At 35.9% G+C, this 22,193-nt stretch overlaps 1 protein-coding gene across 3 annotated transcripts in view; it reads left to right on the top strand.

Annotated features, from left to right (window-relative positions):
• Positions 1-22,193, top strand: part of GDAP2 (ganglioside induced differentiation associated protein 2) — a 68,945-nt gene that overhangs the window by 8,916 nt on the left and 37,836 nt on the right. For all 3 annotated transcript variants that reach the window (XM_012761837.2, XM_012761838.3, XM_076000018.1), the window contains exons 3-6: positions 1,219-1,358; positions 11,225-11,378; positions 12,170-12,258; positions 17,932-18,008. In XM_012761837.2, coding sequence (XP_012617291.1) covers positions 1,219-1,358; positions 11,225-11,378; positions 12,170-12,258; positions 17,932-18,008 — 460 coding nt within the window. The remainder of the gene's footprint in view (positions 1-1,218; positions 1,359-11,224; positions 11,379-12,169; positions 12,259-17,931; positions 18,009-22,193) is intronic.

Below are 22,193 nucleotides of genomic sequence, written 5' to 3'. Positions count from 1 at the left end.
ATATACATACACACACACATACACACGCACACGCGTGCGCACGCATACAGCTTTACTGAGGTATAATTGACATAAAATAAACTACACATATTTAAAGTGTACAATTTGATATGTTCTGACATGTATATATCCATGCAGTCATCACCACAATCAAGATAGCAAATATATCTATCACCTCCAAAAGTTTTTCTTTGTTCCTTTCTAATCCCTCCCTCCTGTCCTCGGCCTCCACGTCCCTAAGCAACCACTGATCTTCCTGTCACTATAGATTGGTTTGCATTTTCTAGAGTTTTATATAAATGGAATCCTGTGCTTTTTTTGGTCTGCCTTCTTTTACTAGAATTATGTAAATTCATCTGTGTTGTGTGTATCAGTAGTAGTTCATTGTTTTTTTCTTTTTTAAATACTGTATTGAGATAAAATTCACATATCACATAATTCACCAATTTTAATTTATACAATCCAGTGGTTTTTAGCATATTCTTAGAATTGTATAACCCTAACCACAGTCAATTGCGGACATTTTTATCAGACCAAAGCCCTGTACCTATTTAGCAGTCACTCCCCATTCCACCCTAATCCCTCAGCTCTAGGCAACCACTAACTTTCTGTCTCTACAGATTGGCTGATTCTGGACATTTCATGTAAATGGAATCAATAAAATAAAATGTGTTTTTTTGTGACTTAACACGATGTTTTCAAGGTCCATCCATGTTGTAGTTTGAATTGGTATTTCATTCCTTTTTATGGCTGAATAATATTCCATTGTATGGGTATAGCATATTTGGTTTATCCATTCATCTGTTGATAGACATTTAGATTATTTATACTCTTTGGCTATTATGAATAATGCTGCTGTGTCTAAACTCTTAAACCAACCATTTTCAGCTCTGTAAGCATTCTGTTACAAAGAAAAAGAAATAGGTACGAAGAAAAAGTATAACATGATGGTTTTGTGAGTTTTAGGGTAATGGGAATTGCATTAGATCTTGCATTACAGATCTCTCTAAGATTCCAGATTAATTTTTTTCCCTCATCCTCTATGTGATGGTACCAGATTAATTTTTTAATCAGGAATTTCTTTTGTACTATTACTTAACTTGTGAGCTATCAAAACCAACATCGTGAAGGAAGTGAGGATAGAATGTTGAAAGAATTAGAAATGAGGTTTCTTATCTCTGTCTTCTTCCTCACCTTGCTCTTTATTTGTTTTCTCAGGAAAGGAGATGTGGCATTACTGAACTGTACAGCTATTGTGAATACCAGCAATGAAAGTCTTACAGATAAGAATCCTGTGTCAGAAAGTATCTTCATGCTTGCAGGGCCTGATTTGAAGGAGGATCTCCAGAAACTTAAAGGCAAGTGAATTTTCTTAGGTATATTATTGCTTAGGAAATGTTTATTTTAATGTTCTCTGCCTTGAAGAAGCATGTTTTGCATTTAAGTGAGAAAATTATGTAGATGTAGCTGCTTTAGTTGGAACTGAATAACAACAGCTTTTAGAGCTTCATTTTAACAAAATTTAACACATTTTGAAATATGTTAAAAGCTGAACCCTGGAATTTGCTATCAGTAAAACTCTGTCATGTTCCCAAATTTTAAAATAACAATCATTGTAGCTGGTTAGATCTTTGGGAGTATTTTCTTGGCTGTATATTTCTTGCACTGATAAGCTTTGTAAAACAACTATCCTCCTGAACCGAAAAACTTTTTTTTTTTTTTTTTTTTATTTTGGCATATTATGGGGGTACAGATTTTAAGGTTTCAATAAATGCCCATTCCCCCCCTCCCCCCAAAAGTCTGAGTCTCCATCATGACCATCCCCCAGATGGTGCACATCTCACTCACTATGTATGTATATACCCGCCCCCCTCCCCCCTCCCACCTGCCCAATACCCTATTACTGTAGCACCTATGTGTCTACTTAGGTGCTACTCAGTTAATACCAGTTTGCTGGAGAATATATCTGGTGCTTGTTTTTCCATTCTTGGGATACTTCACTTAGTAGTATGGGTTCCAGCTCTAACCAGGAAAATATAAGGTGTGCTATATCACCATTGTTTCTTAGAGCTGAATAGTACTCCATGGTGTACATATACCACATTTTATTAATCCATTCTTTGATTGATGGGCACTTGGGCTGTTTCCACAGCCTTGCAATTATGAATTGTGCTGCTATAAACATTCGAGTGCAGGTGTCTTTTTTGTAGAGTGTCACTGGATCATTTGGGTAGATGCCCAGCAATGGGATTGCTGGATCAAATGGTAGATTCACTTGGATCGCTTTAAGGTATCTCCATATTGCTTTCCACAGAGGTTGAACTAGTTTGCAGTCCCACCAGCAGTGTAGGAGTGTTCCTCTCTCTCCGCAACCACGCCAGCATTTATTGTTTGGAGATTTTTTGATAAAGGCCATTCTCACTGGGGTTAAGTGATATCTCATTGTGGTTTTGATTTGCATTTCCCTGATGATTAGAGATGTTGAGCATTTCTTCATATGTTTGTTGGCCATTCTTCTGTCTTCTTTAGAAAAATTTCTGTTCAAGTCCTTTGCCCACTTTTTAATGGGGTTATTTGATTTTTTCTTCCTAATTTTCGTGAGTTCTAAGTATATTCTAGTTATCAGTCCCTTATCGGATGCATAGGATGCAAAAATTTTCTCCCATTCTGTAGGCTGTCTGTTTACTTTCATGACTATTTCTTTGGCTGTGCAGAAGCTTTGTAGTTTGATCATGTCCCATTTATTTATTTTTGTTGCTGCTGTGATTGCCTTTGGGGACTTCTTCATAAACTCTTTGCCCAGGCCGATGTCTAGGAGAGTGTTTCCAACTTTTTCCTCTAGAGTTCTAATAGTTTCATATCTTAGGTTTAAGTCTGTTATCCAGCGTGAGTTGGTTTTTGTGAGAGGTGAAAGGTGTGGGTCCTGTTTTAGCCTTCTACAGGTGGCTATCCAGTTTTCCCAGCACCATTTATTGAAGAGGGATTCTTTTCCCCAGCGTATGTTTTTGTCTGCTTTGTCAAAGATGAGATGGCTATATGAGGATGGTTTTATATCAGGATTCTCACATCTGTTCCACTGGTCAATATTCCTGTTTTTGTGCCAATACCATATTGTTTTAATTACTACAGCTTTGTAGTATAGTTTGATATCTGGCATATTAATGCCTCCCATTTTGTTTTTGTTGCCTAGAATTGCTCTTGATATTCGGGGTCTTCTTTGGTTCCATACGAAGCGTAAAATTATTTTTTCTATATCTGTGAAGAATGCTGATGGGATTTTAATAGGTATTCCATCCATGCTCGTGGATCGGCAGACTCAATATCATCAAAATGTCTATACTACCCAAACTGATCTACAGATTCAATGCAATACGAAAAACTTTTTATTCACAAATCTAGCAGCCCTTTGGTATTGTTATTTGAGCCCAGATGGAAAATCGGGAAACTCAATCTTTCCATTTTGTAAAAAATATTTATGAAATACAGCAATGTTTCTTAAAATGTAAACAGCAAATCCTACCTGTATGAAATATTACTTTCCTTGACTTCTACAACTTTTAACACAACTGGTTTCTAAACTGATAAAAATTAGAATTTGAACAGGAATACTTACAGTACTAGCTCTATGAAAGAAGGGGTAGAAGGGGAGGAATTGCATTATTTGATTAAGAAACTGAATTTTGACTGTGAGGGGAGAGGAAAATAAAAGCCCTTAATTAAACTGCAAAGCAAGATAACATGAAGAGCATGTAGAAATTAGAAAGAATATTAAAGATATTAATAATACTGAAAAGTTGTTTGGTAAAAGTAACATAGAAGCTGGTCTGGAAAAATTCCTAATGGAGTATGTGTGTGCGTGCTCACATACACCTTAGAGCTAAAGGTGATAAAGAAGATAAGAAAAGTTAACACTAGTATATAAGTAAAACCTCAATATTTAACAGCATGTGTTTTAGAGTCTTCAAGCTTTTTTCTGCCCTTTACTGTATAAGATAAGACCAGTTACTTCACCTCTGAGTCTCCTCATCTCTAAAGTGGTAATATTTCCTACCTCAGTTCCTGGCATAAAGCAAGAGCTTAATAAATAGTTGGGGATGGAAATAATTATATCATGAAAACTAAAATAATGGACATCAGGTGCTAGGCACATCCTAAGTGGTCAAGAAATATTATTTCTGAAGTTAGCTATTAGGCCTCAGTTGCTTTATTTAATGAATCAATGCCAAACTTAAGAGAGGTAATTAGTGATGCACTGAAGGGCTGAATACTTAATCCTGTTCCCTTTTTTACATTTTTATTAACAACTTAAAAAATGATAACAAACTATGACTTACCGAATTTGTAGATGATAGAAAACTGGTATATGTAACAGGAGATATTTGATGATAAATTTAGGATTTTTAAATATCTGGACTGTAAATATGAGCCAAAAAATGAAAAAAATTAACAGAGGTGAATATTGAAGTCTTGCAGTAAGTTCAAAACAGTAATTACCCAAGTTCAGGATGGGGAAGTCCAGTTTGACAACCCTCATTGTGTAAGGAAGTATTTTCTATCTCAGTAAAATGCCATTGTCTTCCATTCCATTATTCATGCAAGATACTTTAGGATTAACACTTCCCTCTTCCTTATTCCTCACATAAACTCTGTTATCACACCCTACATTTATCTTGAGTCTATTTCTCTCCATACCACTGCCTCCAACCTAGTGTATGCTCTCATCATTCCCTGCCTGGATTACAACCATATTCTCTCTCCCAGCTGGTCTCCCTGCATCCATTCTACTTTTCTTAGATTTTCCACACACTAACCAGTAAGTCTTTGCTTTTGAGTTTATAAATCTCTTCTTAATGCTCCCCTACTTCAAACCATTTAGTGGTCTCCCATTAAACTTAAAATCAAAACTTCTTAAACTGGTCTCCAAAGGCCTTGCAAGATCTCATTCACGTATCTCCAGGCTTATCCCATACCCCTTTTCCCCATACCTCAAGTACTTGAGCCAAAATGATCTTTGCTTACATCCACGCTCCTTCCCAATTTTCCACATCCTGTTGCTCTTTCTCTTGATTGTCAACTGTTATTCTTAAGTCTTGGCTTAACATCTCTTGAGCACTGTTTCTTTTTACTTCATAACAGATCAGTCTCCCCATGGTATGTGCTTCCAGCCTGTGGTACTTTTTTTTTGTGCCCTTACCACAATTATAAATTTTCGTGTGATGACCATGTCCCCATTAAACTGTAAACTTAATGTGGACAGGAAGTGTATGCCTCCAGTGCCAATACCAAGAATAGTAAAGGCATCCTTCAAGTAGCTGATAAATAAATAGAAGCTCTTGAAGATTTTAATTGAAGAGATTCAGAATTGATAATGTGTTTTTTTCCTACTATAAAAGCTAACAATTTCAGACTGTATCATTAGAAGTTCAGCATCAAAAGCAAAAGAGACTGTGGTTTATCTGTCCTAGTAGTACTCCATAGTATATTATGTTCATTTTATTTTATTTTTTACTACTTTTTGAAAGTAATAAACTGGGGTACACTTAACAGAAAGTTATTGTATGGTAGACATTGTGGAAGCCATATTATTTGAAAGAACAGTTTAAAGAGCTAGAGTTAGCACAGAGAAGATAAGATGGGGGGAAAACGGTAATTATTCTCAAATACTTGAAAAAGGATCATACTGAAGAGAGAGTCTGATAGTTCTGTTGTGTTCCTGTAATCTTTGATAGGAAGATATATAAAACTTTAGTTCAGTTAGTGAAACTTTTCTAAGAATTAGTGCGTCCTAAAAATGGAATGAGAAGGGTCAGCTTATTGTACTCGTGTTTCCTCCCAAAAAAGTCAGTCTTACATTCACTCTTTGAATTTAGGAATTTTATGAAACTAAAGTTATTTGGGGTCTGTTGTTGTTTGGACTAGATTGACAATGATATTCAGCTTTAAAGAATTAGAATAACATCTGATAATAAATTGGCCTACTTGTTTCCAGGCAAGACATATAATTCAGAGCTAAATAAATATAGGTGGAAGAATCTACATATGCAAAGTGAGGAGACAAATATTTTCTCCTTTAATCAGGACTACTGTACAAGTTTGCTGCTTAAATGTTTTGTATTACTCAGTATTTAAATGTGAGGGTTTGATAGGGTGAGAGTTTATATACTACAGTTTTTGCTTACTCTGTTCTCTTATAGTTAGCACTCTTTTTGCTACAAGCATCAAACAGCTTTTGTGTTTCCTACTGTGGGCATTAGGATTTGGAGAGAAATAAGAGAAGTTGAAAAGTCCTAACAAATCTTCAATAGTCAGATATTCAGATTATCATTGCAGCAGTGCTCCTTAGCAAAGGATGTAGCCAGAGTAAAAGTCATGCTGGACAGGTAAGACTAGGAGTAAACTTATTTAGTGAATTTGTATTTATTTTACAGGAATTAAAAATATGTTTAGGACTGTGTTTAAATGTTTATGACGATGTCAGGATTCAAGCTTTGAGATTAGAAGAAATTTGAGCTAGAAAGAAGTAAAAGATTAGGAAGTAATACGGCAGTGTTTAGCATAACTACAGTGTCCAGTGTGCAGAGTTTTTGTTAATGATTATTAAAGGTGTAATTCCAGGAACAGAGTATTCAGAACATTTAAACTTCTTTTCTATTTCTGAACTCTGAACTCTAACCCGAAAGATCTCTAGGACCAATTCAGCAAATTGCCCAAATATGTGTGTGTTTGCTTGCTTTTTTTAAAACCAAAATAATACATTTATATCATTTCTTTTAAATAATCATTTTCTAGTTATAGAAGCAATAAATGTAAATTATAGAAAATTATATACATACAAGCTAAAAATAAATAAAAACTTAACATTTCCACCACACAAAGATTACCACTGTTAACACATTAGTGCATATCCTTCTGAATCTTTCTGTTTGTGGGTGTGGGTATATACACACATTCTTACATCTTTTGTTACCAAAATAATTATATGTATACTGTTCTCAAAATAAGGTAATTGTTTACATATTGTTCTGCAACTTGCCTTCTTCAGCAAATGAATTCCGTATTTTAATTTCACAAATTACATCTAATACTCAGACCATATTTAAATTTCCAGCTAACCCAAAAATGTCCTTTGCAGATATTTTATCCAAATCAGTATCCAATCCAGAACCACACAATGCATCTTATTGTTGTGTTTCTTAATTTCTGTGTGTGATTTTTTTGTAATCCAGCACTATTTTCATGACACTGATTTGTTTGCGTGAACTCATCCAATTGTTTTCTAAGATGTCCCACTTTCTAGATCTGTCCTATTTATTTGAGGTATCATTTAGTTTTTATAAACTTATAAACTGGAAGTTATATCTAATAGAATTAAGTTTTGGTTAAAACATTTCATGGGTGATGTTGTGTTGTATATACAATGTTGTATTTTATTAGAAGACATTCAAATTCTGATTGACCATTGTGGTTAGTAGACCAGTACTGGTACTAAGCTGGCTCTTGGGATTGGGGTGATGATAATAGTTTGATCCTTTCATTAGTACAGTTGTATTTTACCGATTGTGGCTGAAAACTAATCTGTGGTATCATCTAGGCTCTACACATGTCCAGTTCTTCATCATACATTCACCTAATTGTTTTAGCATGGAATTGATAATCCCTGTCTGCACCAGTACTTTCATTAAGATTATCAAGTTGTGTTTTCTAAAGTCTATCATTTCAGCCATCTTTCCTAGCTTCTATAAAGTAGAGCTTTTCCTCATTAAGTGGTGTTATTGGTTACTCTGAATTATAGTTTCTGTTGCAGAGGCAGAACAAATGTTTAATTCTTTTAATTACCAATTTTCAAAATAAAGAATTGGTTTAATAGCTGCCTCAAATGGTAACAAATGAGTTTTTTCTGGTTCTCTTTTTTTTTTTTTATCATTTTGTGCCTATAACTGTTCATTGATCAATGTACATATTTTTTAAATTCCTTAAATTTTATGTTTAGTTTATGAAGGAAAGTAACAATCATCTATCTTTCCCTTCCCTACTGCAATTTCTTCTCTCCAGGGGCAAATACTTTGAATCCTTTAAATGCCTTATATTATTAACTTTCTATTTACAAATAATATGCTAAAACTACTGCTTGATTTTTTTCATTATCTGTTGACTTATTACTGTGGAAGTGAAATATTAAACTCTCTTTCAGCCACTCCTCCCTTTTATATACACATGTAATACACATTATTCTGTCATAATTTGGATTTCAATCAGTATTTGGGATTAACGTTGTGACTATATACACGTTGCTTACACTAATTAGAAAACATATTAGTATTTTTGTATAACCTTTTTCCTCTAGGTTATTAATGGATTTGACTTTGTTAATGTAATTAATTAATTAACTTATTTATTTTAGAGAGTCTCAGTCTGTTGGCCAGGCTAGAGTGTTGTAGGATGACCACAGCTACCACAAACTCCTGGACTTCAGCAAACCTCCCCACCCCCCATCCCCCCCCACCCCCACCCCCAGGCTCCTGAGTAGCTGGGACTACAGATGCACACCACCATGCCTGCCTATTTTTTTTTCTTTGGTAGAAACATGGTCTTGCTATGTTTCCTAGGAACTCCTGGCCTCAAGCAATCCTCCCCACCTCAGCCTCCCAAAGTGCTAGTATTATAGGCGTGAGCCACTGCACCGAACCTTAACCCCAGACTTTGAAATACCACTATAAACTTCCTCTCAATAAAGTAAAACGTTTTAATTTATCTTTCAGTTCCATTTTTTTCTTAACAAGTTCCTTCCAGAACCCTCCATCTTCTCCTTCCTCTAGACTGTTCTCTATTCCTGCTACATAATTATTATCCTGGAACTAGAACTTTTTTTTTTAATATCATCCTGGGAAATCCTTTTACTGTTTGATAGATTGGATCCTAAATTTCCTAGATCTCATGCACTTTTCTTCTTTGATGGACACTTTCATTTTTCTGAGTAAATCCATCAGAAGATTTCTGAGAAGAGGACAACAGGGCAAAATTACTGAGATCTTATTTCTACCTTCGTACTTAATTGGTTATTTTCTGAGAAATAGAATTCTCGTGTAGAAATCATTTTCCAGAATTTTGAAGGTATTGCTTCATTGTTTTCGATTTTGATTAGTGCTATTGAGAAATCTGTTGCTATTTTTATTACCGATTCTTTGTGTGTTCCCAGTTTCTTCTTGGAAGCTGTATAACCTGATCTCTGTTTCTGGTGTTCTGAAATTTCACAGTGATGTGCCTTCATGTGGTTTGGATATCAGTGGGCTTTTGAGTCTAGAAACTCACAACTTTTAGTTCTGGGAAATTTCTTGTTTTATTTCTTCCATAATTTCCTTTGCTCTGTATTTTCTATTCTCTCTGAAGAAATTCTATTGGGTGCTATACTTTTGTTTTTAATTCTTTGATTTTTCTTATCTACTGTCCCTTATTTTTATTTTTCTGGAAGATTCCCTCAACTTTAATTTTAACCCTTCCATTGAACTTTTCATTTCTGCTGTCATATTTTTTGCTTGACTATTATAGTTTTGTAAGTACTAGTTCCTGTTCTCTGAATATTCTTTTTTTATATATAACTTTCTGCTTTGGTTTCAAAGGTACTATGTCTTCTCTTACCTCTCTGAGAGTAGTAATTACCATGTTGAAATTTGGGTTTTTGTTTTTTTTTCCAGTTTTCTTCCCTGTGTTCTCTATTTCTTGAGTATTTGTTTGCTTTGTCCCCCTTTTGTTTTTGTTAGAGGCTTTCCTCACTTGTTTGCTGGATATAAGAGGGAGGAACTGAAAAGCTAATGGGAAGCTTTGTATGGGTGTCTTAGTTCAGGCTGCTATAACAAAGTACCATAGACTGAGTGGCTTGTAAAGAATGGAAGTTTATTTCCCAAGTGCTAGAGGCAAGAAGTCTGAGATCAGGTGCCACCATGGTCAGGTTGTGGTGAGGGCTCACTTCTGGATTGCAGACAGCTGACTTCTCATTGTATCTTCTCATGGCAGAGAGAGAAAGCAAGCTCTCTGGAGACTCTTAAAAATACTCTAACCCCTATTATAAGGACTACACTCTCATGACCTTATCTAATTCTAATTACCTCCCAAAGATTCTACCTCCTGAAACCATCACATTAGGGGGTAGGGTTCAACATGAATTTTGAGGGGATGCAAGCTTTGTATTTATAACAATGGACAAAGCTTATTGCTTGGTGGGTCTTAGAGTAGGTAATAGAGCAGGAGTCCTGTTGTTCTATTGGAGAACTTCCCTCATTTATCAGAATCTGTAGATCCTTTGGTTTGGGCCTCTTCATTTCTTGGAAAGGAAGCTTCCAGAGCTGTAAGCCTGCATGTTTTGTTTGCAAACCATTTAGGGGCAAAGGGCTAGATCTTTCACTGTTAAATATAATACTTTAACTAAATCCTCCCTTTTCAGCTGTATCTGGGGTTCTGCAGTCCAGAAACTCTAGTTCAGCATCTCCAGGGAATAAACTTCCTCCTTGCTGCTATGGTGGTAAAGAATTCATCACCTTGTTGTGCTGGCTGGGGAGGGGTTGTTGCAGATTTGACTATTTTTATATAAACTTTTAACCTGATCTCCTCTTTTTAGTCCCACTTTACAGCATTGCCTTTAGAAGTACTTAAGGCTCTAATTTCTGAGCCATTCTACTGTTTTCCAGTAATGACAACAGTAATAGCTAATGCATGTGTGTACTTTTCATATATTAACTCACTTAATCCTGTCAAGTAAATACTACTGGTATCCCCCTTAAATAAGGAAATTGAAGCATAATGAGACCAAGCACCTGCCTGTAGTGTCATAATAGGAGTGTGGTAGACTCAGGGTTTGAATGGAAGCAGTCTGTCTTAAATCCAACGCTGCTTTCAGATCAGCTTGCTTCATATGGGTCACGCCATTTTCTGCAAGCAGTTAGGTTTCTCTACTCTAAGTCGGTTATTATCAGTCCATTGACTTTCTACCTTATAAAATTTTCATTATTCTTTATCTGCTTTGTGTTCTCTCTCATTGTCTTTGTCTCTGTGCTTGTACCTATCATATCATTTCCCTGTCATTTGGGGAAGAGAAGGAACAGAGATAAATGCTTGTGTTCAGTCCATATTTTAAACTGAAACTTCTCAAAGTTCTTAGTACTTTCCCTGTTTTATGGTTTGATTTGTTGTTTTTTCCCTCCAGATTTATGTATGTTTCCATTGTTCCCAGGTTGCCGAACAGGTGAAGCAAAGTTGACAAAAGGATTTAATCTAGCTGCCCGGTTCATCATTCACACAGTGGGACCTAAGTATAAGAGCCGCTATCGCACAGCAGCTGAGAGCTCCCTGTACAGCTGCTACAGAAATGTACTTCAGCTGGCAAAGTATGGGCTGCTCATTTCATGGACGTAACATGTCAGACGTTGTTAAAGGCCCTGGTTTATCAGATAAAACCTAGCTATAGAAGTCAAATTTTGAGGGACTTAGATAATTTAGGAAGACCCTGAAGATAGACTTGATTATCTTTTCAAACTTACCAGGAGGCCGGGCGCGTTGGCTCACGCCTGTAATCCTAGCACTCTGGGAGGCCGAGGCGGGTGGATTGCTTGAGGTCAGGAGTTCAAAACCAGCCTGAGCAAGAGCGAGACCCCGTCTCTACTAAAAATAGAAAGAAATTAATTGGCCAACTAAAAATATATAGAAAAAATTAGCCGGGCATGGTGGCGCATGCCTGTAGTCCCAGCCACTTGGGAGGCTGAGGCAGGAGGATTGCTTGAGCCCAGGAGTTTGAGGTTGCTGTGAGCTAAGCTGACGCCACGGCACTCTAGTCCAGGCAACAGAGTGAGACTCTGTCTCAAAAAAATAAAAATAAAAATAAATAATACCAAAAAAAAACTTACCAGGATAAATGGGATGGATTTGGGTGACTTGAGAATTTAACCTATTCCCATTTTATTCAGTTTTTGTTTGAAATATACCCCAAAGAGTACAATTTGCTATTAAATTATATATCAGTGTAATTATTAAATAGTGCAGTTGGGTTAGCTATTATAGTAAATTTGTTGAAGAAGTAGGGAAAGGGATGCTAAGCTGCATTTGGAAATTAGTTATGTATTGTTATGTATCTATTACAAACGTTTGTAGTACAATTTAAATGTTTTCTGTTTGATTACAGAGAGCAGTCGATGTCTTCTGTTGGATTCTGTGTCATTAATTCTGCAAAACGAGGTTATCCTTTAGAGGATGCAACACACATTGCCCTTCGTAAGTAATAGTGGAGAAGCTGTACATAAATTGAATCTTAAAAAAAAATTTTTAACACTAGTGAAATAGTTACAGCCAAAGAAGATTCATTGATTAACTGTTCATGGCACCCTGGAGGGAAGTTTCTATTGACAAGTTGCAGAGCTCTCAATTTACTTTTTCTTAGACTGACATTTTTATCTGCTTAAAAAAAGGCCCTATAAGACTTGCCTATTAAATTTTTATTACATTTAACAGAGTTTAATTAAGCAAAAAATGATTCACAATTCAGGCAGCCCCCAGAACAAGAATAAGTTCAAAGCAGCTTGCTTGTTAAATTTGAAAGTGATGCTGAGGCTAGGAAGTATGGCCAGTGCATTAGATATTTGAATCAGAATTTAGAATAATCTTAACAGGCTGCAACACATGCGAACAAAACAGATTTCATAACATCATATTTATACCACTTTACAATTTAAATAACCACTTTCACATGTGCTACTTGAATATAAAACCCTGCATTTATAAATTTATAAATTTATAAAACCCTGCAAAAAAAAGACTGGACTCAATCAATATGAGCCAAAATGTAATATATGTGACATAAAAATATAGTGTTCAGTTCAAGAGAGTTCATGGTATCACTGTATATATGCAGGTTCAGACCACATCTCAAGTTTTATATGAAATTTTGGGTGTCATTGCATGAGACAAATTGGAGGACAGACGTCTTGAAACATTAGTGGTGTTTCATTGTGGACTTATTTGTGCTGCATTTTTTGAGCAACAGTTCTTGCAGGATCATCTTAAACTACATTGGGCATTTGGGGAAAGAACCCTGTGGACCCTTTCTCGAGAAAAATGTACATAAATATAGAATTTGCAAGTTTTTTCAGGATGTTTAGAGATCCTTGCCAGGATTATAGATAATAACTATACCTGGACAAGACAAGGTCTAAGACCAAGTTATAAGGAAGGATATTCCAGACCCATTTGAGACAAGACTATATGTGGCAGAAAAGTATTTTAGTGAACTTCTTTTCACTGGGAACATTCATACAGAGGCTACGTGACCATCTGTTGCAGATATATAGAAAACATATCTCAGCCTGGGTATGACATCTCATGCCTGTAATCTAGCACTCTGGGAGGCCAAGGCAGGAGGATTGCTTGAGGTCAGGAGTTTGAAACCAGCCTGAGCAAGAGCAAGACCCTATCTCTACCAAAAATAGAAAAAAAAAATAGCCAGCCATGGTGCCATGTGCCTGTAGTCCCAGCTACTTGGTTGGCTGAGACAATAGGATCACTTGAGCCCAGGAATTTGAAGTTGCAGTGAGCTATGATGATGTCTTTGTGCTCTAGCCAGGGCAACAGATTGAGACTCTGTCTCAAAAAATAAATAAAAACTAATATCCTTACTGCTCAAGGATTTTACAGTAAAATTCACATATTTTATAGTTATAGTTTATATTATATTAGACTGAGCTTGAGGGGCACAGATTTATCTTTTCTTCTTTGTGCTTCCAATGCTTCTATATGTCAAGAATGTTTGACATATGGTACTTGCTCAAGAAATATGTATTTTAAAAAGACAAATAAACTCCATTTAATTTCTGTAAATAACCTTGTGTTATAGATAATATGGTGTCCATTGTACAAATAAAGAGATTCAGAAATTCATCATGTTCTCAGGGTTACACAGACTTGGAACATACATCTTCTGACTCCCAAGTCTAATAACCTGCCTGTTATAATAGATAATTCTTTATGCTTGAGTTAGAGCTGCTTCGCTGGGAGACCACTATATTATAACCTGTGTGTCTTCTAAATGTTGCCTTACCAAAGCAAAGTTCCTCCCTTGATGTCATTCCTCCTGTCAAGACTTTTGGCCAATCTTGACATTTTCATATTTCACTCAGTCCTTGCATTGTCATCGCATAGCTTCTTTTCTATCTCTATTTATCATTAAAGTAATCAAAAGGATTAGAATCTAAAGAGGCAGCACCATTTTGTATAGAAGACTCTGAATAGGGAGTCAAAAAGACTGGTTTTTTAGTTCAGATTCTACCAGTCCAGCTCAAGGTCTGTGGTCCCAGATAAATCACTTGGTACAGTACCATAAGAGAGGTCAATTTTGAGAATAATTGGTGCCAGCAGATAAAGATCAATAGTGGATTTAAGGGACTTTAATGATGCCATTTCTAGGAATTAACAAAAAGGAACTGTCTAATTCTTAAAGTGGGCAAGTTAACTTATATTGTATAAGGCCTATTTGACTTATTACACCTTATATCTAGTAGCAGAACTGTGGCATCTTATTCAGACAGACAGACAGACAGACAGACAGACAGACACACACACACACACACACACACACACACACACACACACAGTGATGCCCTTTGCTTAAGTACTTTCTCAAGCATTTGGAAAACAAATGGCTTATAGCATAGCCTGTAGCATATACAGGCCAAGAACAAATCTAATGATATAATTTTAAGTCCTTAGTATCAGAAGCTCTCTTACTTATTAAATGATTATCAAAATTTATTTTGTTTGAAAACTAAGTAATATCTTCTTGATAGATATATAAAGACTTACCTTTTTTTCTCAGTTTGTATGCACTTCTCCAAGAAAATCCTAAACAAACATCCACATTAAAATAACATTTATTAGGCTTTTAGTTCATTCAACAAAAATTTGACTGACTACTATATGCTAGGCTCTGTCCTGTATGCAAGAGGATGTAGTAGTAAGAAAAAGAGATGAAGATGTTTGTTCTTTTTATTTTTTTTTTGAGACAGAGACTCACTCTGTTGCCCAGGCTAGAGTGCTGTGGCTGTCAGCCTAGCTCACAGCAACCTCAAACACCTGTGCTCAAGTAATCCTCCTGCCTCAGCCTTCCAGGTAGCTGGGACTATAGGCACATGCCACCATGCCTGGCTAATTTTTTCTATTTTTGGTTGTTTGGTTAATTTCTTTCTATTTATAGTAGAGACAGGGTCTTGCTCTTGTTCAGGCTGGTCTCGAACTCCTGAGCTCAGCAGTCCTCCCACCTCGGCCTCCCAGAGTGCTAGGATTATAGGCATGAGCCACGCCCGCCCATTACACGCCTGGCCAAGATGTTTCTTCTTGTGTTTCCAGGTTAGGAATTTTAAAGTCCCAGATATCATTCTCACCAGTTAAAGGGTATTCACTAGATGACGTTCTGGTTAGTTGCAGAGCATAGTGCACAGATGAAATTTTGAAAGGAACAGTGTGAACTGGCAGTTAGTGCTAAAACCTTAGAGTCGAGACATCATTCTTTTTTCCCCCTTTTTGGAGAATTACTTTTCTAAAGGAATTCTACCAAGGGAATTCAATTTAGTTAGTATTTGGCATTGTATTTTGTCTTCCAGAGGAAACTACAATTATATGCTTAGAAACTATTATGTGTGAACATTAAAACTTGATGTCAAAATAAATTAGAAAACAAAATCTGTTTTTGAAAGTTAATTTTTGAAAAAATATTAAGAGGGAGAAATAAAAAATTAATATGTTACCTAGCACAGGGAGAGTTGTGAATGTTTGTCCTTCAATAAATTAGGCTCTTGAGATACAATATTGAACAAGGCAGGTGATATGTTTATAACCAGAGTCATAAATTGTTAATTCAGTTAATTAGTTACTTTTGAATGATTACATGACACATCTATAAGGTATGCTAGACCTTGATTAAAGTAGTAGTAATGTAAAGTGTACTTGGTCTTCAAAAAGCTCAGTCTAGCTCTAAAATGCTATAAGAAATTTGTAAATAGAAGTATGTTCAAAAGATTATAAGAGGAACACAAGGAAGGGTGGAGTTCTGCACAGAGGAGATAGCTCTTGGCTGGGTCTTGAAAAATGAGTAGGAATTCACTAAGAGAAAGGAATGATGGATGAATGGTATTCTAGTCAAAGGTAATCATGCAAGCAGAGATAGGGCAGCATAAAAGTAAGTGGCATATTTTGAGTACAGCAAAGAAGCAGATTTAACTAAAGCATAAGATGTGGGAGGAATAATTGGAAATAGGACTAAGGAGCAAAGTGAGGAAGGTAGTTGAGATCAGAATATGGAGAATCATGCTAGGGACTTTAAATCTTAGCCTATAAGCAGTGCAAAACTATGACAAGTGTTTAGTAGGGAGGATGATATAAGATAACTCAGGCAACAATGAATATGTAGGTTTGGGGGAAAATAAGAAACAAGAAGAGTTTAAAAGTTATTGCCAAAGTCTATGTGAGTACTGATGACCTGAAAGCAGCTGGAAGAGAGAAGGAATAAATGTTAGAAATACTAGCAATGGAAATAAAAGTTGTTATGGGAACCATTTGAAAATACAGGATGAAGGAAGAGGTAAAGGAAGTGTCAGAGAAAACTCAGGATCCTAGCTTGGGTGATGGGTTGGATGTTGATATGTAATTGAGGTAAGAATACAGGAAAAGCAGCAGGTTTAGGGGAGGGAAGACAGAGGTCAGAATTTGGCCCTGTGAGGATCAGGTTTAGACACGTTGAGTTAGAGGTCTCTGTGAGTTATCTGGGCAAATGTTCCTGTTTTCTAAATAGGTCTTTTGTTTAGAAAACAGAATATAAAGATTTGCGAGCCATCAATATTTGAGGTAATACCTAACCAGCAAATTAGCCAGCTAAGGGGAATATGTATATCAAGAAAATAAAAAATGTAGAGGACAGAATCCTGGAGGACATTGTAAAAGGTGAGGGAATGGGTGTTTCAGGACTAAAGCTGGGGAGAGATCCAGTAAGTTAAGAATACTGAGAAAATTTGGTAGAGAAGAATCAGGATAACACAGAAATTACGAAAAAAAATTATTCTGCTTTGGTTTTATGGGGTTTTATCAAGGGTTGAAGGACTGAGTAGGACATGTAATACTGTAACTGAACGAGTGGAAAGACATTTGTGCTAGATCATTCTGGTCAAAGAGAGAGGCCTCAGGGAATAAGAAGAATATGCTGGGTAAAGGAGAAATAAAATAAAGCTCCTTCTGTTTTAAAGTTTTCATTCTAGAGGATAAGGAGGAGAGGGCAGAGAGAATATACAGTAAACAAGTAACTCCATAAAATGTATGTAACCATTGCTCTGGAGGAAAGCAAATCAGAGCAGGAGTTTTTTTTATAGGTATTCTGAGCAGGCCTTACTGATCAAGTATCATTGAGCAGAGACCTGAATGAAATGACCCATTATAAAAATAAAACTTTGCCTAAAACGACAGATGCTGGTGAGGATGCAGAGAGAATGGAACACTTTTACACTGTTGGTGGGACTGCAAACTAATACAACCTTTATGGAAAGTAGTATGGAGATACCTAAAAGAACTGAAAGTAGACCTACCATTTGATCTAGCAATCCCACTATTAAGAATTTATCCAAAGAAAAACTTACATGCACATGTGGAAGTAAAACTCAACGGAAATCAAGCAGGTGGGAGGGGGCAGGGGGCATAGGTAAATTCACACCTAACAGCTACAATACACACTATCTGGGTGATGGGCACGCTTACAACTTTGACTCAGACTGTACAAAAGCAATTTATATAACCAAAATGTTTGTACCCCCATAATCTGAAATTTTAAAAAAAGAACTCTGAAGAGTTTGACTTTTCTTTACGTATAAGTAATTTTTATTTACTGAATAATCTGTCTATTCTTTTCCTTAGGCACCGTAAGGAGATTCCTAGAGATTCATGGGGAAACCATTGAAAAAGTAGTATTTGCTGTTTCTGATCTTGAAGAGGTATTTCGCTAATTGTAACATTGTTCAAATCTTATTTTTTACTTTTAAGCATTTGCCTTTGTCTCATCATCATACATTTGCTGAATTTCCAGCAAACAAATCCTAATTATCTATGTATATGTCTGGCAGTGGGACTTACCATCATTCATTGAAAAAGATTTTATTGGAACCAAGTCAAGAAGGAGCATTTTGTTCATATTTTTTGCTGCTAAACTATTGTCACTGTAAGTGAAATCTTATACAAGTGGAGTTGCTTTGCTGTGCTCCTTGTGTTAGCTCTCAGAGTACCACCTGATAACCTTAGCATTGGGTGTCTGGGCAGCATAGCTGGAAAACTGCTGTGCTAGAAACGCTTTGGTGTGTACCTGACCTAGAAACAGGTGACAGCCTCACCTAGTGTCTGTCACTGAGTAAGTTGTGAGGGCTTTGTATTTTATTGTGTGTAGTTAGGTTTATTATGTTTCAATTCAATTTCAAGCAATTTTAGAAAATCAGTTCTTTTATTAAGCTCATTTAGTTTTAGAGTGCTTTGTCCAATTCAGCTTCTCATATTTCCCAGTTTTATATTCTTGGGCAAGTTATTTAACTTCTCTGTGCTTTGGGAAAATAGGAATACTAATAGTACCTATATTACAGGATTTTTATGATAATTAAATGAATTAATACATGTGAAGTATCTATTCAAAGTATATATAGGCTATATACTGTGATATAAAAGTAATTTTGAATTTGGAAAAAAGCACATTTACTTTGCTATCTCTTGTTTCACTTGGTTTATTTCTACATTCATCCTTCCAGTGACCTTCTTTTGAGTGTCCAGCATATATCAGGTTTATTATATTAGGTTTTGGGAATACACCAGTGAACAAGTCATGGTCGTTTCCTCAAGGAGCCCATTTTCTATTGTGGAGACAGACAATTCAGATAAATTAGGACAATTATAATAAGTGCATTAATGGAGGTATGAGAAGTGTAGGACATAAGTCTAGTCTCACATGGGGTTAGGAAATGCTTCCCATAAGAAGTGACACATAAGTTGAAATCATTGTAAAAGATAAATAAGATTTGCCAGGGAGAGAAAGTGACAATAGTCATACAAGCCTGAGCAAGGACATGTAAGTAAGAATAACATTGAGTGTTTAGTGTTGCTGTTGCATAAAATGTGAGGCTCAGGGTGGCAAAAATGGAAGATAGGTGGGGGCAGGATCACTCAAGGCTTTGTGTCACATGCTGTGGAATTTAAACTTTATCAGTTATGCAATGGGGAAACAGAAGACTTTTAAGCAAACAAATGATGTGATCTCATTTCTGCTTTAGCTCTGTGAAGGTTGATTTGGAAGGAGAAAGACCAATGGCAAGCAGAGATAACAGGTAGTTGCAGTACTCCAAATGAAAAATGTTCAGGCCAGAACAAGGGCGCTGGCGGTGGTGAAATTTAAAATATTTAGTAAATAAATTCCGCTGGAGTTGGTGGTTGATTAAAATATGTAGGAGAAAAAGGAAAAGGAATTAAGCATGGCTCCTAGTTTTCCAGTTTTGATGGCTGGATAATGATGCCACCAATGAGATCACAAATAGAGGAGACAGTATGGAGGGGGGATGGAGACAAGTTCTTTTCTGAACATGTTGAATCTTAGGGGATCAGTGGAGCATCAGGGCCAGATGATCAGCAAACCATTATGCTTATCAGTTTGAAGCTACAGATGGAAGTCTAGGCTAGAGATTTGTCCATTTTCATAGAATAAGGTACCAAGTACCAAGTAAGATATAGCTCTTACTCTGAGGGAGTTGAGAGCTAATGATGAGCAGGCTAATGATGAGACAGCCGGGTAAACAGAGATCGCCCTGCAGTGTGGCAAACACTGTGCTAAGGTAAGCACCACGAAGCTATGGCAGCTTATCGGGGCACCTAATGCAGACACAGAGGAACAGAGAAAAGGTCTTTTACCTTCAGTATGCCCAGAAAAATAGTCATCAACATTTACTATCTTTTTTTAGAGTCATTTATGGGTAATTTATTGAAGTATAAAGCAGATAATGAGAAACAGTTTTATTTATTAGACAATTCAGTGAGAATTTAAGCATAACAAACCTCTTTATATCAAGTAAAATTTGTTGCACAAACATCATAAAAGATGAAAGAACACTGTCATACATCCTTTCAGTAAAACAGGATGGTCCAGGTTCCTGTCACAAAATATTATCCTGTGGGGAAGTTCTTTTGTCAAATGACTAATAACTGAATGAGAATACCATATTTCTTCTTTGTCCTTAGAAATATATTGTTAACTCATGGATCATCAGATTTGAGAATAGTCTTTTTTAACAAATACTTTTGGGAAACTGGATATCCACATGTAAAAGGATTAAGTTGGACCCCTGCCTCATACCATATTCAAAAATTAGCTCAAAAGGGATCTGGGACTTAAATGTAAAATTAAAATTATAAAACTCTTAGAATAAAATATAAGTATTAATCTTTATGACCAGGGATTAGACAGTGGTTTATTGGATATGAAACTAACAGCACAAGCAGCCAAAATAAAAATAGATAAATTGGGTACTCTTACAATTTAGCAATAAAAAAAAAACTCAATTAAAAATTAGCAAAAGTTTTGATTGGACATTTTGTTTCGTACCTAGTTTTTAATTTGTAAAGGTGACTGAGTGATGACATGGAGAAATCAGTGCTGTTGAAAGAAAAGTTTACTGTTACAGTTCTCCTAGAAAACAGAGGGCCACAGGTGGACCACTAGGTTTTGGTCAGAAGCCAGAGCCTTTATTGGGTTTTCCTTAGGTAAAGCAAGGCAGGGCAGGGTAAACAGTTTAGGACTGGCTAGTTTGAATATTTCCAGCAGACTTTGGGCTATAGGAGTAGTCTCTGGCACCTGGCCTGGGATGATTTAGGGCAGGGAAAATATTTACTTGGTTTATGAGTTAAATAAGGAGATAGTTGGGCTATAGATTCAGGATTGCTTGGTTTACATACACAAGATGTGCTCCCAAATAAGTTGTTTACTAACTTCAGCAATTGGCTAGCCCTGGGAGGGGCAGTCCTCCCCAGCCAGCAAGCTTTTTAAATTGTGAAAACATCATAAAATACAGAAATTTCTTTAAAAAAATGGTTAATATACATTTTTTTGAATAAGATATACAAATGACCAGTAAGTACTGAAAAGGTACACCACACCATTAACCATTAGAGAAATGCAAATCAAAACCACAATGAGATATTACTTCATACCCGCTAATATGACTATAATTATGAAGACAGATAATTAATGACAGGTGTAGGCAAGGATGTAGAGAAGTTGAAACTCTCATACATAGCTAGTGGGAATGTAAAAATGATGCGGCTGCTTTGAAAACCAGTCTGGCATTTTCTCAAAAAGTTAGAGATACCACATATTGCAGCAGTTTCACTCTGGTGTATATACAGAAGAGAAATGAAAATGTATTTCCACACAAAAACTTGCATGCAAATATTCCTAGCAGCATTCTTCATAATAGCCAAAAAGTATAAACAACCCAAATGTCATCAACTGATGAACAAAATGTGGTGTGTATGTATATGTATATATATATATTAATAATAGATCATTATTCAGCCTTACAAAAGGAATGAAGTACTGATACATGTTACAATATGGGTGAACCTTAAAAACATGCTAAGACACAAAGACCACATATTATGTTCGATTTTTATGAAATATCCGAAAGAAACAAATTGATAAAGACAGAAGATGAGTAGTTGCCAGATGAGGGAGGAATGGGCAATGATTGCTAATGGGTTTGGCCTTTCTTTCTGGGGTAATGAAAATGTTCTGGAATTAGATATTGGTAATGATTGTACAGCTTTGTGAATACTAGATATTAAAAACCACTGAATTGTATACTTTAAAAGGGTAAACTTTATGGTGAATCAATTATATCTCAGTTTTTTTAAAAAGACTATAAAGATGGTGTCTTTGGTCTTCTTACATACCTGCTTAAAAGATGATGCAATACTGTGGGCAACACAACAAGAAAACTAAAGAGTAATAATTTCTTGAATTTCATTGTCCTTCCAGGCAATTCCATCATTCTTTTGTTTTCTTATTATTTTAATTTAGTCTTGTTTAGTATAGTTAGTAATAACTGATGAGTAATGCTGAGTAATGATAAAATAATTCCTAGGATGATGAA

Source organism: Microcebus murinus, chromosome 2 (assembly GCF_040939455.1).
Source record: "Microcebus murinus isolate Inina chromosome 2, M.murinus_Inina_mat1.0, whole genome shotgun sequence".
NCBI classification, from domain to species: Eukaryota; Metazoa; Chordata; class Mammalia; order Primates; family Cheirogaleidae; genus Microcebus; species Microcebus murinus.
Note: the sequence above shows the minus strand (reverse complement) of the source record. Positions and strands in the feature narration are given on the sequence as shown.